The following is a 27680-nucleotide window of genomic DNA, read 5'->3' on the forward strand; positions in this document are numbered from 1 at the left end:
ATTTTCAACATCCAATCCTGGATAATTAGATAAGATAAAAGGTAAAAATCTAAAAACATTTAAAAACATTTTTTTTTAAAAAAAATGGCAATGTCTTTTAGTGGTTGCTTTTGGATTAATCTCCAATCCTGCTCATAAGTGTTCCGTGCAATATTGCCAATAAAATGATACATTAGTATCTAATGTGCAAAGTTCAGAGAGTTGCTGGTGACATTTGTGGCCGCTAGGACCTGGCGGCGCATTGGCGGTGGGCGATGAGGTGCGGCCTCGGGACGGCGAAGGCTGAAATCCAACCCTATGTAGTTCAGATCTAAAATGCTACTGTCTATCCCCTAACTCTACATGGGACTCAGGGGCCAGGACCAGGGGCACAACTACAGAGGAAGTAGACCCTGCGGCTGCAGGGGGGGCCAGGAGGTATAGGTACCCCATGAGGCCCAAATAAAGCACAATCTCAAGATATGTTGGTAAAAATATTGGTAAAAATGTTGGTAAAAAGGGGTGTAACTACAGAGGAAGCAGACCCTGTGGCTGCAGGGGGCCCAAAGGGATTCAATAAGGCGCTAATTAATGAGCCATTTACATATATATTGGTAAAACAAGACAACCTCTGGATACTTAGGGGCCCCTAAAATTAATTTGCTGTAGGGGGCAATAATATCTACTTATGCCACTGGGCAGGACATTAAACATATGTTATATTCATTTAAAGATCTTGAGGAAACTGGTTTATTTGATGAAGTTTGCATATAGTTTGAATGTGCGGGTCATCACCAAAAGTTGGTCATACTTAGGCTGACACTGGAAGCCAACCCAGCCCCTCCTGACTAACTTTGGCTTGTAAATGTACGTGTGACAGGTCTGAAGGGACACAATAAGGCGACTTTCCAACATTCATTGGCTGTGACTTGTTGGAAATAACAGGAATGGGGATGGCATTTTCTACAATGACTTCACATGAACTGAATACAGATACGAGCAACTTGCACAACCAAGTGCCTATCTGTGCTTATAGGTGCACCTTTGCCCCACCCCCTTCCTCTGGCACAAACCAGCGATTGGAACCCTGACTGTTACACACAGTAGAGAAGTGCCCGTCCTTTTGCACACAAGGTTTATAGTCCCTCCACAGAACTTGACATTCCCTGCAGCAGAACAGAACGAATTCCCCCAGACAACTACACTCACTGCCCACTCGACCCACCGACAACGAGGCAACACAAGGCAATAACAATGCCCACCAACTCAATACATGCCCCAGAACCCCTACACACCTGCGCCACCAGCACAGACCACGTGGGTTCCGTAATATTACTACAATGTATCCAGGAAAAAGTGGCCTCTGTTTGGCCGAAACATCTGGCACGCCTTCTGGCTGACTCCTGGTGCTGCCCGTGTTCTATAGTGCGTGACATAATCGAGCCTCCAAAAATCAGTGAGAGGGAGGTGGGCTCAAAGTGGTCAATGCTGCACTCAGGCTGATTCCTGAAGGGGAAATCACTGGTGTCTACTACCAACTTTCCCCCTCGCCACCTACAACTCCCAGCAGCCTGCGTGCAATAGTTGGAGCTCTGGGAAGCGTATAGGAGTAATAGCACAACTGCTATACACAGGGCCGCCATCACAAATCAGCAAGATTTTATGGGCCCCCTGGTCCCCGCCCACACCGCAATGAAAAGTCCACAAAGACACAACCGCTAAAAAAGGTAAACCCCCTCATCACAAGTTATAAAAAGCCATTGGTGGTCGGGGCATCCTTATAATTTAAAAAACAAAAAAATTGGCGGCAGGGATCCCACATAAAAGTTTTTAAAAAAACATTAGTGGTCAGGGCCCCCTATAAGTTAAAAAAAAAACTGTTGGCGCCAGGGGCCCCATAAGTTTTTTAAAAAAAAAAACATTCGTGGTCAGGGCCCCCCTACAAGTTAAAAAAATAATCATTGGTGGTCAAGCCCCCCCTATAAGTTAAAAAAAACTATTGGTGCCAGGGGCCCCCTACAAGTTAAAAAGAATCATTGTATAAGTGGGCATTGCAAACACTGTGTATATAACAGGATCCGGGTTTCTACTGATACCAGCAAACTCTGTACATAGGCTCTGTGGTAGCTACACATTATATCACACTGCAAAGAGTCATAGCTAGGCGAATATTAAGCACAACATACACAGCACTACTTTGTCTCTCTCAAGTTCTGCTTCTCTGCAAGCGCCAGGATGCTGCCACTCTCTCTATGCCATGGAGAAAAGAGCCCAAACAGGAACCGTGTGCTTACAGGGGCGGGACAGAGGCTGAGTGACATAAGCAAGGGAGAAGCTGTCATTGGCTGAAAAGCACTGGGGCGGGGCGAGATTGCAGAGTTAGGGATCGTCTGACAATTTCATACTGCTAATGAAAATTCCAGTCGTGCTTTGTGTGACATCTTGAAATTGAGTTTGCTGATCGTGGAACTTGCAGATAATCCCTAATTTTGCACTTCTCCACATACAATTTTCTGAGCGGCTCCTTCGGGTCTTCAGCACAGCCCCACTTTAGCCCCGGGTACGGAACGCATTTTAGGACATCATCAGGAGCAGGCCTGGACTGGCAATCTGTGGGTTCTGGCAAATGCCAGAGGGGCTGCTATAAGGTCCCATAGAAAGTCACTATTTAGTGGGCTGGTGGGAGTTGTTTGGGCCTCTGTGTGGGCTGATTGGGCCTCTGTGTACCTGAAATGCCAGGGCCTATTTTAATTCTCAGTCCGGACCTGATCAGGAGAACACACGCTCCTGCATGCGCTGGAATATGCAGACTCGTCTCTTATTCTACTCATTTATCCGAATAAACATGCAATCACACCTTCATGCTGCCCACATTTGCTGTTGCAATCTCCCCCCTCATGGCTCAGTCCTCCCTCCTCGGTCCTCAGACCTCCCTCCTTGGTCCTCAGCCCTCATTACAAAAGCCCTCCCTCCTCAGCCCTCCCTTCTCAGCTATCAGCCTGGCTTACGGACTGAGGCCTGAGCATGGAAGGCTGAGGACGGAGGGCTTTTGTAATGAGGGCTGAGGACCAGGGGGGGGGCTGAGGACCAGGGGGGGGGCTGAGGACCAGGGGGGGGGGCTGAGGACCAGGGGGGGGGGCTGAGGACCAGGGGGGGGGGCTGAGGACCAGGGGGGGGCTGAGGACCAGGGGGGGGCTGAGGACCAGGGGGGGGGCTGAGGACCAGGGGGGGCTGAGGACCAGGGGGGGGCTGAGGACCGGGGAGGGAGGGCTGAGGACCGGGGAGGGAGGGCTGAGGAATGAGCCACGAGGGGGGAGATTGCAACAGCAAATGTGGGCAGCACGTTCTTTGGATAAGTGAGTAGAATAAGAGACTAGTCTTAATACTTCTTCTTTACGAGAGTGCATGCAGGAGTGTGTGTTCTCCCGATGATGTCCTAAAATGCATTCCGGTACAGGTGTACCCCCTGTGCCCCCCTGATGGCGGCCCTGGCTATACATAGTCACTTGTGGTGCAGTTCCCCCTACAAACTGGAGCTTTGAGTGGTTCCTCCTGTAGCGTTTCACTCCACTGATCCTGTTCCTCATTAATTGTCCTACATAAGAATACTGTGCTGTGCATGTATTTTTGTGCCCTTTTGTAGTAGGCCCCCAGCAACAATTTATTCAGGGCCCCTTCCATCTCCTGCATGACATGAGTACAGGGGAAAGCTGGTCTTTGCCAGGCACCCCTTTCCTGTAGACGACCTCAGAGTCACCCCCAAATACGTATAAAGGTGGTTCGCCTTTCAGTTAACTTTTAGTATGTTATAGAACTGCCAATTGTAAGCAACTTCTTTTTATCATTTTTTTTAATTATTTGCCTTCTGATGCTTTCCAGCTCTTAAATGTAAAAACAAATGCTCCGTAAGGCTACACATTTATTATTGTTACTTTTTATTACTCATCTTTCTATTCAGACCCTCTCCTATTCATATTTTAGTCTCTTATTCAAATTAATTAATGGTTGCTAGGGTAATTTGGACTCTAGCAACCAGATTTCTGAAATTCCACACTGGAGAGCTGTTGAATAAAAAGCGAAATCACTCAAATACCCCACATAATAAAACATGAAAACCAATTGCGAATTGTCTCAGAATATCACTCTTTACATGCTAAAAGTTGAGTCAAAGGTGAACAAACCCCTGATATCACCTGCTTATGGTTGTGCCAGAGCATACCCGCTGCTATATTTCATATCAAAGTCTGGTTCCACATATAACTGACCCCAGTGTGCGAATGAGATACGGAATTAAATTGTAAATTTCACCAGTGCAGGGACTGATGGGAATGTTGTATAATCTCAGTACAGAGCTGCAGATATGTCATTCCTATATAAAGAATAATATATTCTTTGGGCCCATCCAGTTCTAAAACCATTATTGACAAGTATTCCTAATTGTTTTACACTTTGTGAAATATCATTTGTTTGTTTATGAATCCGTTTAACACGTGACAATGGATCAAATCTTATCTGCCCAAATAATGACTCCCACGGCAGATTTATATTACTGATATCAACAGGGGGTTCTCTCATCTGCCACTTTCCATACAATAGAACCCACCCCAGAGTGTGACATGAAACTGGTTCCCAACTCACCTGCTGTGATGCTTTAGCTATTGTGTGTCATTGTGTTCCACCCCAATCCTGTCCCTATCATTGCCATGTCAGTGTCACCTCTTCCTGGGTATCCCCCTCCTATTCACACTACAGGATTCTCCTTCCTCTGGGATTTTCCTTCCTCTCCCCTTATGTGACATGTTTATGGGTCAGTCCTTCCTAGGCCCAAAGTGTACTAATGTCAGTGACATGTTTATGGGTCAGTCCTTCCTAGGCCCAAAGTGTACTAATGTCAGTGACATGTTTATGGGTCAGTCCTTCCTAGGCCCAAAGTGTACTAATGTCAGTGACATGTTTATGGGTCAGTCCCTCCTAGGCCCAAAGTGTACTAATGTCAGTAACATGTTTATGGGTCAGTCCTTCCTAGACCCAAAGTGTACTAATGTCAGTGACATGTTTATGGGTCAGTCCTTCCTAGGCCCAAAGTGTACTAATGTCAGTGACATGTTTATGGGTCAGTCCTTCCTAGACCCAAAGTGTACTAATGTCAGTGACATGTTTATGGGTCAGTCCTTCCTAGACCCAAAGTGTACTAATGTCAGTGACATGTTTATGGGTCAGTCCTTCCTAGGCCTAAAGTGTACTAATGTCAGTGACATGTTTATGGGTCAGTCCTTCCTAGACCCAAAGTGTACTAATGTCAGTGACATGTTTATGGGTCAGTCCTTCCTAGGCCCAAAGTGTACTAATGTCAGTGACATGTTTATGAGTCAGTCCCTCCTATGTACAAAGTGTATATAAGAGGGTTTATCTGTGCATGACATATTCAGGGGCCTCTGTATTATCTGGCATGGACTAAGGGGAAATCAAATTAATATCCAGAGAGGCAGATATGCTGATTCAGTGCATGTCTCCATGGGCTGTAAAATGATACCAGGGCTCCCTGATGGGGCCAAGCAGTACGAAAGAGAAGCCAAAAAATAATAATAACAAGCATGACAAGTGACTATTCATAAAGATAAAAAGGATCTATCTGTTCCATCACTGGCGTTACTGGGCATTGCACAAAGCCGGAAATTAATCCCCCCCCTCTGTCAGGCACAGACCCCTGTTTCAAACTGAGCATCAAATAACAGAAAATCTCTCCATTCCAGAAAATGGCTTTAGATTTTTATTAGTTTCTTGGCTGAGGGGCAGCAGGGAGGAGGGGGCTGGAGAACTGGGGTGACCTCTGTAGCTCAGGGGCATGAAGGAAGGGTATGCTAATGTTTTCTGAGCTTAGAAACTTTTCCCGCTCAATGGAAAAAGGGAGATATGTGGCAGGTAAGTGACATGTTACAGAGTGCATGGCTCTTGTTGCTAGGTTCACTGGCCTTAGCAACCATCCATTGTTTGAGTCTAAAATAAAAGGATGAATAACACGGGGCACTGGCCCTGTCCTATTCATCCTTTCTTTTGAGACTCAAGCAATGGATGGTTGCTAAGGCCAGTGAACCTAGCAATCTAAAATAACAAGGCTAATATAATTCATAAAAATAATAAACTAAAGCTGGAGACCAACCTCAGAATTGCTTCGATACCAAAACTGAATTTAGCGATGATGTCCCTTTAATGCTTAGCACTGTATTGTGTTCTGTCTTTTTGTAAATAATCCCAGGCAGCAACACAGAGGCAGGTTCCTGCCAGTACAATGGGGTGATTATACGGGACTGAAACGTTTCTTATGGCGAGACGGAGAATCACTGTTCATTATTTTAAGCAAATTTCCAACTTTCTGTGGTTACAATGTATTTCAGTGCGGGAGAGCCACCCTTCCCCCGACGTTGATACAGTTGCCTTGTCAACGTCTCATGCAGAGGAGATGCTGGGAGCTGTGGGATAATAATAGTTGGATAGCAGAAAACTGGATATTACTTACATATATAATGAAAGTATCTAGCAATTGTATCGCCACTATCACCAAAGTGAATGGAAATCCAAGATGGTATCAGGGGCTTTATATTTCTGTAACCTTGTTCAGGGCCGTTTCCAAAGGAAACCCGGCGAAGGAGCTGAAGGGGTGAGGGGTAGGGCGTCCGAGAAAGACTGCGCAAGTGATGTCACACGCACGGTGCAATGAAGACACTTCCACTGAACGTTCAGGTGCATGACGTCAGAGCGCAAGACATAGAGGCGTGTTTAGGTCCGTTGCCTAGGGCGGCATCTGACCTAAATACAGCCCTGACCTTGTTATGAGATAAGGGGACTCATTGCAAAGGCCAGTTAGGGTGAGATTTGGGGTGAGTGTTTATTTGTGCCCTGGGTACCCCTGGAACTATAGCAGAGTGATTGTTACCCCAATGTTTCTATATATCTGTAACATTGTTATGAGCTAAGGGGGCCCAGCCTGAAGGCCAGTTAGGGTGAGATTTGGGGGGAGTGTTTATTTGTGCCCTGGGTACCCCTGGAACTATAGCAGGGTGACTGTTACCCCAATGTTTCTATATATCTGTAAAAATGTTATGAGCTAAGGGGGCCCAACCTCAAGGGCAGTTATGGTGAGATATGGAGTGATTGTTTATTTGTGCCCTGGGTACCCCTGGAACTATAGCAGAGTGACTGTTACCCCAATGTTTTTATATATCTGTAACCTTGTTATGAGCTAAGGGGCCCCAGCCTGAAGGCCAGTTAGGATGAGATTTGTAGTGAGTGTTTATTTGTGCCCTGGGTACCCCTGGAACTATAGCAGGGTGACTGTTACCCCAATGTTTCTATATGTCTGTAAAATTGTAATGTGCTAAGGGGGCCCAGCCTGAAGGCCAGTTAGGGTGAGTGCTTATTTGTGCCCTGGGCACCCCTGGAACTATAGCAGAGTGACTGTTACACTAATATTTCTATATATCTCTCTGTAACCTTGTTATGAGCTAAGGGGCCCTGTCTGAGGGCCAGTTAGTTACAGTTAAATGTAAACACAAAATTTGTTCTCTGTTTATTTGAATGTATTCATACGTCTCAGAGTTGCCATATTGCTTTCCTGGATAACGCAATTCAGAATTGTTTCCCCCTCACTTGCTTTACCCTGTTTAATTCAATCACATTGTTTTAGTCACAGCATGCCTGTGTTATAGATAACAACTAACCGGCTTATCCAGTCTGCCTGCTGACATTATCCTAAAAATAAAATCACCCTTCAGACTTGATTAATGTTGCGCTTATTATCTGAGTCACAGGTTTTTATTGTCTCGCAGCCTTTCCTATACTGAGGACCAACCTGTGGCCCCATTGTTCAACTTGCAAGGCTGCAATTTTATACCTCAGCCATTTGATCAGTGCAGGTCTCTGTCTCTTGGTTTTTCTCAGCACAGAGCACTTTGGAATTTATAGGGAAAAATAATTTTATTTTTTAAGAATGAATAAGTAGCTTTCTTGGGCTGGTTTCTCTTTAAGAAGAGTTTGTAAACACTCACTTTCTTGGCCCAACTTTTTGGGTGCTGTTTTGAGAGTCCTTCCAAAACAAGCACAGGGTGCAGTGAGGAATGAGAGAGGAAGGACTTTTTGCAGGCTACTCTCTGGATCCGCCCATTTCCTTACCCCGCCCATGTGGGTGTGACCTGTGCTCTCTGTACTTGGAGGTTAGGCAGGCACTTTCAGTCTGCACTGTGAGCAGGGACAGAGGAAGCATCTGTATGGGGCAGAGGAAGAGCTCATTGCTGCCCAAGTGATGGGGAGATCTAGGCTGGGGTTCCCTGGATTACTGCTTATCAACCCTGGCTGGGAGGTGCCCTTCTGCCCTTGCATTGCCCTGCACCAGCCCACCTGGATTACTGCCTGCTGCTGAGATTTCAATTCTATTTGCACATTTACCCCTGAGATTAGCCAACGTACCTTGCCAACATGTTAAGGAGGGTTCTGCTGAGCTTCTTTATGGTGATTCTTATAGACAGAGGGACCTCACAGCTGTACTCCAGCGACATGTGCAATTGGAAAGGAAGGTAAGACCCTTGGGTTCCTTATACTCTGGCTGCCAGTGCCTCCCTACAAACCTATTTAAGGTCCTGTGGCACATTAGGCATAGCCTGTGCCAATCTCTCATACTCGACATGGGGAGCTTTCAAGACATTGATGCTGGGGGGTGGGGTGCTTAATTTATTCCCCCCCAATCTGAGCACCTGGCACTCTGGGTGTTAAAATGTATCAGTAACAGGACAGGTGTTAACAGTTTGACTCTCATTTGAGGCACAAACAAACTTGTATGTGTAACGCTAAATTCCTTTACACTGTGACTAGAGACTGTGCTCCGTCCCTACGGAATGTGGTTTACGTGGAGTGTGTACCAGAGATTTTCCTATCTGCCATATGTAGCCACAGGGTTATGAGATGTATGTTATGCCCCAGTGCCAGCCAGGAAGCAGAAATTGCCAGTTTATGGGTATATAATTTATTCTGACAGTCTGATTTCATACTGTGCCGTGGGGTATGAAATGGGATCAGGAACTACAAGAAAGGGGAGCCAAATTCAGTCCATAGTATAGTAGTACCAGGGAGGGTTCTGAGATTTAGTTATTATGGGACTGCAGGAGACCAGATGTGTGTTGTACAATTTAAGGTGCCACTCGAGATGCCCAGTGACAAATTGGCCACCCAGGCGTTATACTGGCTGTTTGTATGTTTGCTGTGTTTATAACCTGCAGCAGATGAAAGGCAAAGGTTATTCTGAGCCCAGTGTTTAGTCAGCCTTTAGAGCCGGTTGTAAAAGCCAGCTGATCATCAGATGTTTGTGCACAATGGGACGTCTTGTAGAACTCATCGCTCCCCTATCCAGCGGGCAGGGCTGCGTTCCTGAGCAATGAGCTGCACCACTAGAAATGGAGCTGGCCAGGTACAGCAGGGCAACCAAAAGCAATATTAGAGTTCAGTTTCATGGGTGCTATGGGCGAATAATATTGTATAGAAGTGCTGGCATTTCCTTTGGGCAACCATGCATTTAACACTACAGAACTCAGGAGACCAACTTTTTTATATTGTCATTGATCTGGTGCTTGGTCTTGTATCAGTACAGTGCTTTGGTCATTTATAAAATATATATTTAGTTAAAGAAAGGGTTAAAAGTCCTACAGGCACAATGCACAGGGAGGTGCTGGGGGCACTGAAGCATTCAGTAATTTTCTTGTCTTTCCCCGGGTCAGTGGCTTTAATTTATTAGTTTGTGTGTTTAGAGTAAAAAGAAACTGAAATCAGCCCAAGGCACTTCAGTTGGTATAGAGTGGTACATAGTAAATGATCAGTTTGGTGCACTCTGGGGCAAGGCACTGCATAGATTGGAGGATTCGGCAACTTTTTCTCAGTATAAGGGCGATAGGTAATATTTAGGTCATTATACATAGTTTTGCACCGGGTAGCTGTCTTGCTTGGAATATATATATATTGTACTGTTACTGTCACTTTGTTTAAAGTGGGGGGGGGGGTGCAGTTTTGGAGGGAAAGAACAGTTAATGGTAAAGCACCTTTCAGTCATTCAGGCCTGATTGCATGAGTTATTGAAAGGGAACACTAAGGGGGTTGGGAGTTTCACTTACAGGCCACCCTGTGATATTAGCACCTCTACAGTTTCCTCTTTAGCATATCCATTGTCTGCTGGGTGTCTGTACTTTGCATGTCTATAGTCCCCACTCTCCTGTTAGAGCATTGACTACCATCACTCACTTGCTCATTAGTTGGTTCCTCCTTCATAAATGGACTCTGGATTTTGCATTTTTAGTTAATCTTTATAAACCAGCACCAACCTAACCAACAATTATTCACTGAGATTACATCTATAAATGACACTTTTACCTTGTCCAAAATCTCACCATAACTAACCCTTTAACTGGGCTTTAATGAGTATTTATAACAGTATATAGATATTTTCCCCCTAAATTTAAACATGTCTGGCACTCAGGCTGTGCCCCTGGCCATGGTAATAATTTCTTTTTTTTTCCCTGTCTCCTAATAGCGGCTTGACCCATGAGGGCCACACGAAAGATGTTGAGCAAGTTTACCTCCGCTGCTCCGAAGGTTCTGTTGAGTGGCTCTACCCAACTGGCGCCATGGTTATTAACCTGAGGCCTAACACCTTAACGTCCGCCTACAAACACCTAACAGTTTGCATCAAACCTTTTAAAGACTCCAAGGGAGCTAATATTTATTCCGAAAAAACTGGAGAACTCAAACTTGTGGTGCCAGATGGAGAGAACAATCCACACAAAGTCTATTGCTTTGGCCTGGATCGAGGGGGTCTGTATATTGAGGCCACCCCCCAGCAAGACATTAGTCGCAAAATCACTGGTTTCCAGTATGAACTGATCAGCCAGAGGACTCTCTCGGATTTGCACACAGTTTCTGGTAAGGAATCAAACCCTGGAATTCATAGCACACTGCCAGTGGGACCTCTCCAATGGCTCAGTATGTGGTAATATTATTGGTGACCGCTAGGTGGTAATATTGAGTCAATGCCTTCAATTGATGCTTCCATTGGAATAATGTTGCTTAAATATTTATATTAGAAGTCTGTTTGGCTAATTAGGGGTACATGTGTGCGGAAAACATCATTAAAAAGCTATGATTATGACATTTATTCTATAGGAGAGTTTGTGCTAGAATTCTCCTCAAATCCTAACCCCACCATTAAAACATTAGTATGCGCAAATCCCACAAACAGGATCCAAACGCAGTCACTCCATGTGCCATCCTAAAAGCAGGACAGTGATTGGTTGTAGGAAATTAACAAGATCATAATCATAAAATTGCAAGTAACAAGGGGTTACAATCAACCCCCCTTGCTCTGATACTTTATTAATGAGAGAAGGGCTGGTCAACTCTGCTTTATGGAAAACCCACAGATTATGTGCTGTCAGTCTCACAGGGATTAGCATACAAGTTGATATTTATAGATATAAATGTTTTAACAGCTGGGTGTGCACCTACGGTAAATCCACTCACTTATCTACACACCCAGTGTTACATATGTGTCATTAAATCTGCCTAACATGCCTTCATCCCCCTGGGCCCAAAGTGTTCTAATGTCAGTGACGTGTTTATGGGTCAGTGACATGTTTATGGGTCAGTCCCTCCTAGGCCCAAGTGTACTAAAGTCGGTGATATGTTTATGGGTCAGTCCTTACTAAAGTGTTGCTTCCCTGCCTTATCTATTTAAAGGGAAGATTAATATACATTCCCATGAATGCAGATAAGTATAAATATCCAGATCTAAAGGTATTTGCTGGATAGTGTTCCATGGGGGATGCAATTATTCGGCGCATGCAGCAGGAAGTTCTGTTGTAATGCAATCACAGTACCCGGTTGCTAGTGGTTGGGATGGGTATAGTAAGTATTCATCTAAGAGAGCAGACTTGCGCAGTTCACTGCACCCTGATAATGGTGCAGGGAACTGGATTTTGGCACAAGTCTTATTTATTTCACCCTGACTCAGTGATTGATGTGCCAGGCGGCATTACCCGCTGCATATTAATTTACATCACCCTCCCGGTACTGCCTGCCTTTTTGGAAAGTTTGGCTAAAATCTTCTTGCAAACCGGTTGGCGCTTTGAGCAAGTTGACAGTTCTGGGAGTGCTGACAAATTGTCACTGCTGGCAGCGGGCCTGCGCATTAATTAGCCAAGCTGACTTTTTTTTTTTATTAAATCACATTGGAATTGGATTAGTGCTGGTTCTTAGAGACTTTCTGGGACGGAAAGATTAGCCCGGACGCCTCTTTGCATTTAATGTGATTATTATTATTGCTCTTGTTCAGTGGGAACCCCATTTTATAACACTATATACAGAGAAGGAATGTTCTGGGCACACAATTCCTACAATACATAATACCATAGCTATACCGCCATACCGTATTGTCTAAGGGAAACAATATGGCAGCCCCCTCTTAGGTCTATAAATACAAATATACAGAGAATTAATATTCTGGGCACACAAGAAACTATACCCTCATACTGTACTGTCTAAGGCAGTGATCCCCAAACTGTCTCTAGTAAGCAACACGTTGCTCACCAACCCCTTCGATTTTGCTCCCAGTTGCCTCAAAGCAGGTGCTTAATTTTGAATTCTGGCTTGGAGGCAAGTTTTGGTAGTATAAAAACCAAGTTTACTGCTCATCAGAGCTTCCTAAAAGCTGCCAGTCCACATAGGGACAACTAAATGGACAATCACCGGCTGTACTATTTTGCACTACCCAGGAACATTTTTCATGCTTGTGTTGCTCCCCCGCTCTTTTTACATCTGAAAGTTGCTCTTGGGTTGAAAAAAAAAAAGTTTGGGGACATCCAGTCTAAGGGAAACAATATGGCACCACCCACCCATATGTATAAATACAAATATACAGAGAAGGAATGTTATAAGCCTGGGGTGTCCAAAAGGTAGATCGGGATCTACCAGTAGACCTTTAGTTGTGATCAGTAGATCACAATGTCAACAAACAGCTTGACTAAATTACCCTTCTGTTTTATTCTTTTCTTTCAGATATTTATTGTGTTAAAACCACACAAGAAATAGTTGTTGTTTTTTTTAAACATGGCAATCCAAATTCACTTATAAAACGATGTAATATTTAAATAATATTTTCCACGGAATAGAATGCTAACGGTAATATTATGGATGTGTAGATCATAATAGACTCCGCGTTACTAAAGTATGGGCACTCCTGTTATAGGCACATAAAAGCTATACCCTCATACTGTACTGTCTAAGGGAAACAATATGGCACCTACTACTCATATGTATAAATACACAAACACATATACAGAGAAGGAATGCTCTGGGCACACAGTATGCTGTTAAAAACCCCTTAACATGTCAAGTTTTATAGGGAAAAGTGCTAAAGAACAACTCACTATAATAAGGGGACACTTGACAGAATTGTGGGTAGTCGTGTAGAAATTAGCTGGTGGGGGATGGGAGCCCCCAGGCACTGGATTGTTAAAAAGAGGGTAAACACAAGCAAATTGAGGAGGAATGCGTGCAATTCAGCAGTAATCTGGTTGCTTGTGGAAAAAAAAATGAAATGTATGTCCCAGGCTCTGCTCAAAGGTCAATGGGATTATAGAAGTGCAGCAGGGAGTTTTTGTTCAGAAACAAGTGAAACGTATGAAACATTTGTTGCATTGGTAGGAGATGGTTTCAATATTCACTACTGGAGTCTGCAATATTTTAAGTAATAATAAAATCTGCCTGCTGGATATACAGTGCTACTGTTGCAAGCCCCCCCCCAAAGAAAGCTAAATGGTACTCTTTGCCTGCCCTTTGTATGCAACTGGCACTCAGGCCCCAGGCATTTGTTTTTGTGTATAACCTCCCCCCCTGTGCCCATAAGATTGTTGTAGTGGGTGCATATATACTTGCCCTCTGGCTTTATAAGTCACCTAGCTAATAATATCCAAGTAGGCACACAGATTGTTATAGAGTCCTGCCTGGGGCATTTCCTTACTGAGGAAGGGTCACTAACTAGCCATGGGTAACCCATTAACTAGATTTTGAGGAAGGGAGTGTTACTCCAGGGAGGAAGTGACTTTGGTTTAACCTTTATATTTGTGCACTGCTACATTAAGGTTCCAGGGAGTTCTTATTTGGTGTATTTGTATTATTGCTCATTTGTTATATAAGGTTTGTTTATGCACTCTAGGGATATTAATATGTGCAGCTTAGTGGGCAGTCCTGCAGAGCTTATCTATTGCTACAAGGAGCCCTCCTGGGAAATTCTAATGTTACCAGAGCTATCAAGTGCCTGCGCTGCTGGTATGTTCTTATCTGGGAATGGGCTGTAACTTTTGAGATAGCGACTGTCATAAGGTGCCAGTGGAAGGGGCAGTACATTTAGGTTAATAACAGAGCCAATGCAAGCAACTTATGCTATTCAGATTTTAACTTAATTACAACTCCCAGCATCCTCTGACACGCAAAACCTAGTTATCACAGGAGGCCTCTGAATATAACTCTGTCTAGTAGCCACTTTCTCCGTGTCCCTTAGGGTAAGGTCACACTGAGCATTTCCGGGAGATTTAGTCGCCTGGCGACTAATTGCCTCATATTTGCGGCAACCAATCTCCCTGAACGCCTTCCCTCACTCTGCGCTGGCTAAAATTAAAAATTGCCGGCGCTAATCGCACGCGCCAATTCATTTTCCGAAGTTGCCTCATGAGGAAACTTCGGAAAACGAATCGCCGCGTGTGATTAGTGTGACTAAATCTCCCCGAAACGTCAAGTGTGACCTTACCCTTAAGCTGTTAATTAGAAATAAGCAGAAACAACTATTCCTATCTCGTTCCTACTCCCCCTCCCCTGATAGCAATCTTCATTTCCTCCACATTTGTGGCCCTTATCTTTATAGCCTGGAAATGATGGAGGAAGAAGGAAATCATGATAATCTACAGAGCAGGCTTTGTTGCTCTTTATTTACTGAATGCCAATCTGTTTGCTGTAGAACGGGGCTGGGGACAGTCTGTACACAACATATGGTTTCCTTGGCAAGTCTAAATGATGGGAAGCCCAATGAGACAAATGGGCCAGATATGTGTTTAGTTTCAAGAGTAGAGACGAGACGAATCCCCCAATCCCTTGCTATTTGCCACCTTGTACATACCAGTAAGACCCACTAGGGATTGCTCTATAATTAGGCCTCATATTAACAGAACCTTCACTCATTATCCCAGTTAATACAGATTACCCTTAGCAATCTCCAATGAGACTCTAGCACAGTGTCTATATTTGGTAAAATAAGTGCCTCTGTCTAGACCTCTAATAGCCTGGAAAATTCACTATAAAGGCAGCCGTGCTATTACTATTACACACATCTGGGCCAGTCCATTGGCTCGCTAGGCACTAAACAGCTGTGGGGGCTAGTGTTTTGAAGCGAAACAATGGTGGGACTTTTAGTTTTTCCTGGGGGACAATTGGCTGGAAGGAGCATACACACAGCTGCAGGGGGGCATGGAGGGAAAGGAGACCCCTCTTTCCTGGTCTGGACATGAATTGAGTCTCGGCACAGTAGGCATTCAAAAGCAATAAGCCGTCAGGTGCTCATCCGGGCAGCTGGGATTAAGCCCTATAAGGCTTTCTTTATTATTGTATAAATAAGAGGTCCTTTAAATTGTGCCCTGGGTTTTTACCCTCCCCCTTCTAATCCTGTTCCTGAATGCAGGGGCATATGTCCGTGCTCCTTACAGGAAAACCATTAGCCCAAATGTGCTTGCAGCCAGGAATCCAATGGCCCAGCAGAAGGGAATTTGCTTCAAAGATTATAGTCCTTCTCTGCATTTTTTACACTTGAGCAGGAGCTGCCATATTTCTTACCTAATTTCTTGTACAATTCATGTAGAAGCAGTGATTTGGGTGCATTTCGGAGAAATGAATATTTTATAAGAAACAGAGGGTGAAAACTGGAGGGATCCTCAGCCTGTTGCTTCCCATAGGCTCTTGCAGATATCACTTTGGCCCCTGTTCAGGAGCGCTAATGTAATTACATCTCCTGAGCCGGCCAGAAAGGGTGAGGGCACGGCCATCAGCCCAGCAACTGCCTCAGGTTACCTAAGGATAATTTCAGAATCTGTTAAAGATATTCCTCGCAGGTTTTGGCATCTCCCCTCTGACAATGGCAGCATTATCCTGGGGCTAGTGGCGTTACACTCCCCTGGGCTTTGGAGAGATGCTGTAAAATGCTGCTCTTTTCACTTTATGAATAGGGGTTTGTTAGGGTAAAGCAATGGCGGAGGCTTTGGATCCTTCCCTATAAAATTAGCATGTTGCTCTATGGTTCTGCAGACTGCCCTTATATAAATGTTCCTTTGATGTAGGAAGTTGCACAGGAAATGTCTTCCCCCCCCCCCCAGCAAACACGATTACATGAATTGTAGCACTATCAGATTATCAGTATTCTTGTTTGTTCATCGGTCACTATTTAGAAGTGGCCCTGGGGTTGCCACCTGGCAGGTAAAAATGATGCTTGATGCTATTATTATTAATATGGAAGAAATATGATAGTGGCAACCCTTAGGGCCAGCATAGTGCAGCTGCTGGGAGCCACAAGGGTTAGAAGGAAACACTTTTTGCTGAATCAGTCAGCAGGTATTTATATATTGCCTCCATCCTGCTGAACTAGAAATATGCCCTTTGTACCCCACTCATTGCCCCCTTCCCAGCGCCCTTACGCAATCTTTCCCTTGTCAGATGACTGAACGTGTCCCTTAAGGGGACAAAGGTTGTGGCTTAAAGAAATATGTACACCAAAGCTAGTCATAATATCATCTGAAAGGGCAGATATATTCGCTTTTTTTAATCCGTTTTTTAATCCGTTCACAGAACAGGGACAGGGTGTCCTGTTAATGGATGGAACGGGAAGATCTGTTGTCTATGTTATCACCATTATGCTGATCCCCATTGTGACCTCCATACAACCCTCTCGTCCTCTTGTGAAGTGAATTCTATGAAAGTGACCTAGACATTTCATTGCCTTTATTTGCATGCTCTGTAGGGCAGGGATTTATTGTTCTTGCCTTTGATTCGTGAGCCCACTTTTAGTGATTTTGATTTTCTCCATTTTCCTCCAGTTTAAGTAATTTCTACTGTTTCTCTTTCAGATCCCTGCCGCCCCTGCAGTGATACAGAAGTCCTGCTAGCTGTCTGTATTAGTGATTTCGGTAAGTCCTTGCTACATCCCTTGCTAATTATAATCGCACTAATGATAGAAAATAAAGTAATAAAAACCCGTAGACAAAATATTGAAGTCTGTTTTAGTGCTTTATAATAATCCAAGGTTACGACTATGAATAATGATGCTGACTTCATCCCTGGAAATTGAGATAAAGATTAGTTTGTGCATTGTTTGTGCAACTGCTGACCACAGCTTTAAACTTAAAGGGGAACTAAACCCTAAAAATTATGTTTTGCTTAATGAAAGAGAATAGAATTCTGAGCATCTTTCCATTATTTATTCATTAAACATTGATAATGGTTTAACGGTTATTTGTAAATGTAATTGCAATTGAACACAGCCATTGTCTGACCCATTGTACACTCCCACTCCTCAGTCTTGCAACAATGTGTCAAGTCCGCTCTCTTCCAGCCTAGACTGGTCTGTTACGCAGCCGACTTTGCTACATTGTTTCCGGCACTACTTTCAGGAGCAATTACATTTACAAATAACATAAAAACAGTGACAAAGTATAATTTGTCTAAACTGGAAAAGTTGCTTAGAATTACATTTTCCTTCATTACTCAGAATTTTGTGTCTGGTTTACATTCCCTTAAAGAATAATGGTCCGATACATAGCCTATGATTAAGATTTGTCCTAATACTGTTTTACTGTAACCCCCATGACTGCAGTCTACTCTGAATGATGTCAATCTCCAGTTTACAATTATACCAGTCCGTTGTACCATCCTATACTGAGTTTGCCTTCTGTATAAGTACAGTCTTTAGCACAATTTTACAGTGTCTATTTAGAGTCAAAACAATCCATGCCTAGATCAGTACAATCTACCTATATAATTCTGGCGGCATCTTCTAAAATTCTTCCATTTTTCTTTTGTTCTGCAGTTGTGAAAGGGACAATCAGCGCTGTGACCAATGATGAGGAGTTGCAGGAATCTCTGATCAACGTCACGGTGGATAAACTGTACAGGCAGAAGAGTAAAATCTTCCTTCCCAGAGACAATGGGGGATGGGAGGGAATGATACAGACTCCTCTGGAATGTGGGGTTAAGACGGGAATGGGCAGCTTCTTGTTCACGGGACGCATGCACTTTGGGGAGCCCAGATTGGGCTGCACGCCCCGGTATAAGGACTTTAAAAGGATATACCTAGAAGCGAAAAAGCAAGGGTTAAACCCATGTGAAATCAGCACGGACTGAAGAATGTCGCCATCATCCAGACATATTTTCAGTGACCTGCGGACGTTGGGCAGATTTCCCAATCCCAACAAAGATCCTCTGAAGTAGCTGCCACGGTTCTGTGGAGTCTACACGGGCCTTCCTTAATTGTGGGGGGACCCAGTGTAAAATGGACTTTGTAGGATTGGCCGAGATCCTATAGACATTAAGCTGATGTTGGTCTTGCACTCATAACGAAGGGCTGCAGGTTAGGCACCTGTTAGTGTCACCATCTTGCACTACTTTTTCCATCATGCCCTACTATCCCTTCCACTATTCCAACCTACAACTGAAGGGTTTGGGGCTCACAGCAGTCCCTACATTTGTCCCCCGCCCAAAGCAGCTCTGGCTACACAGTACGTTGTGACACTAATGAAATGCTGGAGGTACGACTCAAGCCTGACACAGAACCAGAATGGACTGAAGTCTTCTCTTTGGATTATTAAGTTATTAAGAGGCTTTTCCAGTGATGGGAACCCAGTGCCTTGTGACTGATCAATACTAATGCTCGGAGAGAAAAGCGGATTTTACCTATGAACGATACAGGGTTGCCAGTTCTCTAGAACAAAGGAGGGCAGATTGTTCAGAATACAGTTGCTTTGTAAAAAGCTTGATGTACAGTTTCTCAAATTGTTTCTTATGAAAGAAATGAAAAGACGCTAAAAAATTTTTATTGTTTTTTTTTGTTTTGTTTTGTTTTCCCCCTCCCAAAAAATGTACATTTGTAGTCTGGCATTTTACGCAGACTTTTGAATCATTTCTGTTCCAGAGAAATAAAACATTTGCTGGAAAAGACTGTTTTTGTCTGTGTTGATTTATTTGGAATTTGATTGCTTTAAAGGCAACCTAACAGATGAAACTCTAAGGGGTATATTTATCAAAGAGTGAAGTTAATACTGAAGTTCCGCCACTAGAGTGAAATTCCGCCACTTCCCATTCATTTCTATGGGGTTTTTAAAGGCGTATTTATCAAAGAGTGAAATTTCACTTTCACCCATTGATAAATACCGTACGCCTTTCAAAATCCCATAGAAATAAATGGAGAGCTGCGGAATTTCACTCTAGTGGTGGAACTTCACTCTTTGATAAATTTACCTCTAATACTTATGGTGTATACTACATGCACAACATTTATATATAAATGTTACCTTAATTATTTGTATGGGTACTTTTATGGTATCCCACACTAACTGTGTTTGCAGCACTGCAGTCAGAGGGGTAAAGCAGGAAGAAGTAATGCTGCCATGCAACTGGAATTCATATACAGGTATGGGACCTGTTATCCATAATGCTCTGGACCTGGGGTTTTCTGGATAATGGATCTTTCTGTAATTTGGATCTTTATACCTTGTCTACTTTCTTGTAAATATTAAATAAACCCAACAATCTAGTTTTGCTTCCAATAAGGATTAATTATATCTTAGTTTAGATCAAGCACAAGGTACTATTTTATTATTACAGAGAAAAGGAAATCATTTTTAAAAATTTGGATTTTTTTTGTATAAAATGTAGTCTATGGGAGATGGCTATTCTGTAATTTGGTGCTTTCTGGATAACGGGTTTCCAGATAACGGATCTTATACCTGTACAAGCAAACCTGTAGACACTAGGGCAGGGGTTCCCAAACTGTGTAGCTTCATCCTGTAGGGCCTATTTTCATACATAATATAAGGATATTAGGAATTACTGGGGGGGGGGGGGGTTCTGTGACATATAAAGGCACAAGGCTGCAGGCTGAGTTATACAGTGAACTCTGAGTATCACTTGTGTATTATAAGGGATAATGTACTTCCTACTGTAAATTATAAGGATATTAGAAGTCACTGAGGGGTTCTGTGACCATTTAAAGCCACAGTGTTACAGGCTGAGTTATACAGGGAACAATGATTATCACTCAGATTATAAGAGATAATGTACCCCCTACTGTAAATTATAAGGATATTCGAAGTCACTGAGGGGTTCTGTGACTATCTAAGGGCCATGGAACGCTGAGGTAACTTACAATATCCTTATTTTAAATTAAGGGGTTACATTATTTTGTATAATAGACAGGTTTCAGTAAAGCAAGAGTCAATGTGATATAGGTGACATCTTTAAGTACCATATTTATGTTAATATTTATATTTTACAGATTTTTCCTAGCTCACATGCATTTTATACATACATCCATACAGACACATTGTTATTCAAGTAACAATAAAAATACCAGTAAATACCCAGAGCAATTGCATAGCGAGGGATGATGAAAGGTCTCTAATGAGCAGCACTGCAGGGTAAGTGAGTTTTCCCAAAATAAAGGAGAGGGTCAGAAGTCATTTTGGAGACACAGAGAGAGATGTCACACTCAACTGATCTTATCAAATTCTCTAGATAATTCTGCTGATTTAACTGCCAAACTTCCATCACTGCAAAGAATCCTTTCAACCATGAGTAACTTGGAACCCACTTTTATTTCCATTACAAAGGGCAACCAAAACCAAATGGGAAAAGTCATCCAACACCTTGAAGTGTGGTTTTGGGTGTGCAGACTTCAGCACTTTCCCTTAATAAAATCCCAAGAGCAGCAGTTCTAAAGGGACAATATCTTTATTTATTTTAGGTTGCATTTTTATGTGCATGAACAGTTTAAATACCTAAATCTCCCTTTATATCCTGTATATATTTTTATAAAGAGGCAGAGGTAATTATGTTTTCCTGGAAAGCCTCGTCTTTGTATAATGTCTGTGTTTCTTGGTGTGTCCCTAAGAAATGGCTGGAGGCCAGGGAATTGAATACCCTGCTTAAGAGATCCATGAACTTCCATGTATGAATCCATACCCCTTTGTGTAAATAGTGTTTTGAAACCGTCTCCTGTGGTCCAACATTTTGTCAGACCCCCTCCTGTATAGGACCCACAATTTGAGGTCAGCTCCATAAATCCATAAATCCTGGGGTAAATGTGGCCCTATAAGATATTTATTTTGTTCCCACCAACAGCCTACCTCCTGACATGGACACATAGAGAGGCTACCAACTATATAGCTATATAATATACAAAGCCATGAATATCCTGTAAATGATATCCTTATAAATGGTGACTAGTGTCACATGACTCACTTAAACGTGTGTATTATAATAAATAAAGTAGCCCTTGTTAGAAAATATGAGTATATAAGAAGTAACCTCGGAGTTTCATGACCTGCATACCTGTATGGTCATGGAACTCCTCGGTGACTTATAATATCCTTATATTTTACAATAGGGGGTACTTTATTCACTATATATTCATATATGGCAGTTGATGGTAAAACAGTGTGGACACTCTCTTACTACAGCTACAATAGCTACAGGACAGGGAACACCACGGGGTGCTTTAAGAGACATCACCAAAGGCCCTGGTCTACTACCAGCTTTCCTTTTGGTTGGGTTTTTCCAACTGAGTTCTCACTTGATGTGTATAGCAAATAAAAGGAGCCACTTAAAAAACCCTTGATCTTGCCCTAGGGGAAGGAACTGCCATAAAACCTAGCTGCAGTGCTCCGGACAGGAAATCCCAATAAAATGTTGAAAAATGAAAGGTTCTATTAAGTACCATAACAAGAAAAATCACTGTCCATCAAACAGCAGCCACAGAGAAAAAATATAGTGCTTAGTGATGTCATCAGTTATAATCAATGTTGTCATGTCACATGGCTCTCTGAAACAACAGTTGATTATAAGACTAAAATGTAAATTTAAGCTTCTCTGCAGTGCAACCAACTCCAGCCACAGTGCTTGTGTTTTATAACATGTCAACCCCCAATCCAGATAAAGTGTAACAATAAGTCTGAGATAAGGGAACAAATCTACTATCCACAAAGGATTAGCTTCTGTTTATTCCCCTATGAAATCAAGTGGAACGAGGTGGGCTGAGGAATGTGGAAGCCCCCCATTTCCCTCCCTCTGTAATGGGAGAGGACTATTTCCAGTGAATAAATCACATGACATGTGCCGATGTTTTTATTTTCAGGAAACCACAAACGCACTTTTATCTCTACAGTATCACTTTCAAGGGGGAAAAGAAGCCCCGGAACAAATGCAACATCTAAGGAAGAAGCCTCTGAAGTTTAGAAAGATCATGTCACACATTTGCCTTGGGTAATAGAGATACAGCTCTATGCACAATGAAGACTTATAGTCATTTTTCTTTCTCTTTTTTTGGCAAGAGAACCCTGCCGCTTTGTTCCTTGTTGTAAGAGCTTATAGTCATGCCAAGTGTTCCTTCAATGGCTCCTGATATTGTTGTATCCATGCAATATAACATAATGACTTCTGTTAGGTTACAGGCATCTCTTCTTGCACTCTCAGTTGCACGTGCATAGACTGTGGCCATGTGTCCTGTACCGGAAAAACTGGTTCTGTATTGCCCCAAAGTGTCTGTCTCCACCTCAGGGAAGTCAGGGATGTTGTGTTTTCTGCATTAGACTGGTAAATATCATGGTGTGTCAGGGTTTTCTCACTTGTGAATATGTAGGTGCCACTGTTGCCTGCTACTCTGAGCCACTTAGTATATTCTGGTTGCATTAATATGATGGCGATACACAGGTCTGGGTTAGCAGTGTCGGACTGGATACCAGAAAAACTCCCAGTGAGCCCAGGTGTCAGTTGGCCCGCTTGCTTCTAAACATTTTTTTTATTTCATGGCAATTCCATATTTCCTTAACAAAGAGGCTAAATAGATGTAATAATAGATTATAGTATGTAAAGAAGAGAATAGAGAATAGAGGTTGAGTAAGGAGAGGCAGAAAATAGTACTGAGAGTGGGCTCCTGGTCTAACGTTTTTTGGTGGGCCCCTGGTGTCCCAGTCCGACACTGTGGGTTAGTCATGGAGATTGCACAGAAGCCTAAAGCAGACGGGGGTAAGGTAGTAGTGTCTTGGTCAATCTGCCTTGGACACGCACTCCAAAGACTCCTCAGACGCAGTGTAAGATCAAACGAAACGTGTTCTCCCAAAGCTGCGGGTTCGGGCGCAGCACCCGGGCCACCAGCGGAGAGCGGTGAGTGCACCTGATTTTAAAGACTGTACTTAAGTTAGTGACGGGTTCGGGACAGTGGCACCCAAACAACATCAGGAGGCCAAGATGGCAACTTTTTATATCCATTTTGCCTAATCTGAAGCCCTATATTAATTTTTGTAACCACAACTCCCATCCCACCCTAACTCCAGCCAAAGGGGAACTAGAAATTCTGTATTGCCCAGGCTAGCCCTAAAGAGAACCCTGCCTGTGGCGCCTGGGTGCTGTGAGTCACTCTTTCCCTGCAAGCTCCCTGGTTAATCACCATTAATCCATATTAAATCAGTGAGCACAGATGAAGGAATCCAAAACCCAAGTTGTGTCCTTCTGGAAGTGATATCAGTTGAGCATAAAGACCTTTTTGTTTCATGACAAACTCCAGAAACAGCAAAAAAAATCACTCATTCTGCTTACAGAAATGCAACTAACTGAGCCCTGCACATCACCCTCGCAATTCAAATCCAGTGATATTATCATCCTACTATTGCTTAATCAGTCCCTGCCCCGCTAGAGCTAACAATGTAACTGCCCTATAACAGGCAAACACTAATGTAAAGGTATCTTCATCAGGGGGCAGATACCCTACCTATGTGGTTTGGAACTGTGGAGGGGGGAAGAACAGCTCTATGTGGAAGTGTGCAGCATTTGCAACACCAGGGCTACGTTCCTAAGCAACACTGCTTGATAAAAAACGTGGCCAATCAGCAATTCCTCAATATTCTGCAGACTGCATTGATCTCTATGCAGCCATACACCATCTAACTGAATCACTAAAGCTGGCCATAGATGCAAAGATCCGATCGTACGAATCATCGTACGATCGGACTTTCCCATCTCCCGACCCGCCACTAACCATTCAGATCAAAGTCTTACCAGTCAGATTAGTTAAAGAACAGATCAGCAATGTTCTGCCCCTGACAGCAATCATACAATATCTATGTCCAACCAAAGCTAGTGACAGTCTCCCACTGAAAATCGTACGTTAGGCAATACATGCAGAGATATTATCGGCAGCCGACAGAAATTTTCTAACCTGTCCGATTGACCAAATGACCGATCTCCGCCGGACGAAAAATGTCGGGACTCTCCACACACGGTTCGAAAATTGTACGAATCCTCGATTCGTACGATCAGATCTTTGCGTCTATGGCCAGCTTAAGTCGCCAGTTAGCAAGTTGATTTTATGCTTGGTTTTAAAGTGATGGTTCACATTTAAATGAACCTTCAGCATGATGTAGAGAGTGATATTCTGAGACAATTTGCAATTGGTTTTCATTTTTTTATTATTTGTGGTTTTTTAGTTATTTAGCTTTTAATTCAGCAACTCTCCAGTTTGCAATTACAGCAATCTGGTTGCTAGGGTCCAAATGACCCTAGCAACCATGCAGTGATTCGACTAAGAGACTGAAATATGAAAAGATTGGCTGAATAGAAAGATGAGTAATAAGAAGTAGCAATAAAAATAAATCTATAGCCTTACAAGGAATTTGTTATTTAGGTGGGATCAGTGACCCATTTGAAAGCTGGAATGAATTAGAAGAAGAAGGCAAATAATTCCAAAACTATGAAAAAGAAAAAATGAAGGCCAATCGAAAATTGCTTAAAATTAACCATTCTATAACATACTAAAAGTTAACTTAAAGGAAAAGTAACACCAAAAAATTTAAATGTTTTTAAGTAATTAAAATATAATGCACTGTGGCTTTGCACTGGTAAAACGGGTGTGTTTGAGTCAGAAACCATACTATAGTTTATATAAACATGCTGCTTTGTAGCTATGGGGGCAGCCATTCAAAGCTGAAAAAGGAAAAAAGGCCTAGGATACACAGCAGATAAGCTCTTTAGTATACAATGGGATTTTTCAGAATATATCTGTTATGTACTGTGTATCCTGTGCTTGAATGGCTGCCCCCATGACTACACAGCAGCTTGTTTATATTAACTATAGTTGGGTTTCTGAAGCAAACATGTCAGATTTACCAGTGTGGGGCAACAGTACATTTTATTGTCATTAATTTGAAACACTTTCATTTTTTTGTGTTACTGTCCTTTAAAGGTGAACCACTCCTTCAAAGGAATTGGGATTTTGTCCCTGATACCCCGGTTTTCTTTGAGTCTATGATGAGAGATTAAATCTCCTGTGCCCATGAGTCCCCAGAGTGGAAAAAGCCTCTCTAAATAAAAAAAGAATGGACAACTCTAGCTCAGTAATTTTAATATTATCATTGCTCATGCTTGGAGCAGAATGGCTGCTAGTAACACATTAACAGGCTTTTACAGTAGCTGTGTAATAGGCCAAGAGAAGATTCCTCCAGTATAGGCCAGGTGCATTAAGTTTACTTCCCCCTTAAATCAAGCGAGAGCCTCAGCACAAAGAAGGGACTTACACAGCTTGACTTTTCAGCGTTTATCCTGCTCAGGGCAAATGTTTTTAATAAACCTTATTCCCTACTTGGCTTCCAATGAAGCATGACGTGGGGGTGGGGGTAATACAAGGAGAGATCCTGTTCAGGTTTGATGTTGTCAGGAGAGAGGTTTTGGGAAAGGGAGGGGGGTGATTGCAGTATAGGAATGAACCACCTGCTGGCACATTGTCTGCATGAAAGGCCCTCGTTTCTTCTCCCTCCAGATAAAGCAGCATCTAAACTAAGGCCAAGTTAAACCAATTTCTTCCATTAGCAAAATGTAATTTTTGGTTTATTTCCTTTAAACTAGAAGCCAGCACAAGCACTCCCTCTACCCCAAATAAAAGCTGAAAACCCACTGGCACTGGAAGCATGTGCAGAGGAAGCTAATAGGAAATCTCCTGGAGGGCGTTGGCATGGGTAGACTAGTTGGCTGCAGTTTTTAGTCTCTGATACTGACCAGATCCTGCATGCAACACTGGGCACACTACATACAAACGGCACAGATCATACACAGTTCAGTGCTCTCTGGGATCGCCTGGTATGTGAGTCATTGTTGCAACATGGGAAGAAACACAACCTTGAGCTTGAAACAAAATAAAACACAACAATGTTGGCTTTATCCTGTTGCCAAGATTGTCACATTTGTAGCATCCTTCAGGCTTTCCCACAAAGCCCAACCAAAAGCAAGGGAAACAGTTCTCACCCACCTATTAAAAAAAAAAGGATGCAGTTGAGGGTGCACCACTATACTGGGGCTCAGGAACTTACAGGGCCCCATTCAGCTTTAAAATAGCATCCGCTTCCCTAGTAACAAGAAAGATAGATTATTATCTTTCTTTCAAATTGCCTTAAAATAACAACACTCTACATCTTAGTAAAAGTTAACTTCCTCTTGCATACAGTCTTTCATTCTATTGCACACAGCCACACACACAATCACTTGTATAGGTAATAGACATAAAGTGACTGTGCAGCTTCTAGTACCTGTGCTCCTTTCTGATACTCAGTGCCAGGGAACTAAGTATAGAAGTGAAGCGGCTAAACATGGCTGCCCAAGGAAGAATAATAAGGAGGAGCAGGGTCATTTTGGGGAGAGAGGATGCAGAGTTTTGGGAGGGGGGCCTGTCCGAGGGCCCGTCCCTGTGTTGGCTGTGGTCAGTGCAGTAACTACATATCAGCAAACCATGTAACTGCAGGGGGGATCCAGTAAGGACCTGTATCCCTCTCGGCACCATCCCTCCTGCCAGCACCCATGCATTCTGATCCATGTGCTCATGGTAATGTGACTTAGAGGGGCACCAAAAAGGACGTCCTCAGAAAGTCAAATTACGTCTTAGTTCCTCTGAGGGAAAACAACAACCTGCTCTTGCTTTTCTCCGTTTCTTTTTCCAAATAAGAGATTTTGTAGGGATGCATGGAATCCAGGATACTGGTTGGGATTCAGCCTATGTTTTTTAGCAGGATTTGGATTCAGGCATATTCAAGTGCCTCGCCGAACCAAATCCCGTGACTTTTCATCACACCAACAAGGAAATAGCGGGGATTTTTGTGCATACATCGAGGGATTCTTTTTAAACCTTCCTTGTCCTTATTTGCATATCCCAATTAGGTTCATATTCGGTTCAGGATTTACCCGAATCCTTCATAAAAGCTTTGAATCCTAAAATAGTTGATTCAGTGCCTTTTGAGGAAATAATTATGGGGGGTTGGAATGTTTCAGTGTCAGCCTCTCCCTTGTGGAAGCTCTATTCTCTCTGTCTGAGATGAACT

The 27680-nt window shown here is 43.0% G+C and overlaps 2 protein-coding genes across 2 annotated transcripts in view; one reads left to right on the forward strand and one right to left on the reverse strand.

The window, feature by feature from the left end:
• Positions 1-2574, reverse strand: part of LOC108701172 (UDP-GlcNAc:betaGal beta-1,3-N-acetylglucosaminyltransferase-like protein 1) — a 120998-nt gene extending 118424 nt beyond the window's left edge. The window contains exon 1 of the mRNA XM_041577036.1: positions 2166-2574. The gene's annotated coding sequence lies outside the window, so the exon portion shown is untranslated. The remainder of the gene's footprint in view (positions 1-2165) is intronic.
• Positions 2575-8237: 5663 nt separating this feature from the next.
• Positions 8238-19264, forward strand: metrnl.L (meteorin, glial cell differentiation regulator-like L homeolog). The gene is given in 4 exon segments (NM_001097653.1): positions 8238-8549; positions 10550-10938; positions 17178-17237; positions 18137-19264. Coding segments are annotated over 4 exon segments (861 nt in total). The 5' UTR covers positions 8238-8451; the 3' UTR covers positions 18451-19264.
• The last annotated feature ends 8416 nt before the right edge of the window (positions 19265-27680 follow it).

Source organism: Xenopus laevis, chromosome 9_10L (assembly GCF_017654675.1).
Source record: "Xenopus laevis strain J_2021 chromosome 9_10L, Xenopus_laevis_v10.1, whole genome shotgun sequence".
NCBI lineage: Eukaryota > Metazoa > Chordata > Amphibia > Anura > Pipidae > Xenopus > Xenopus laevis.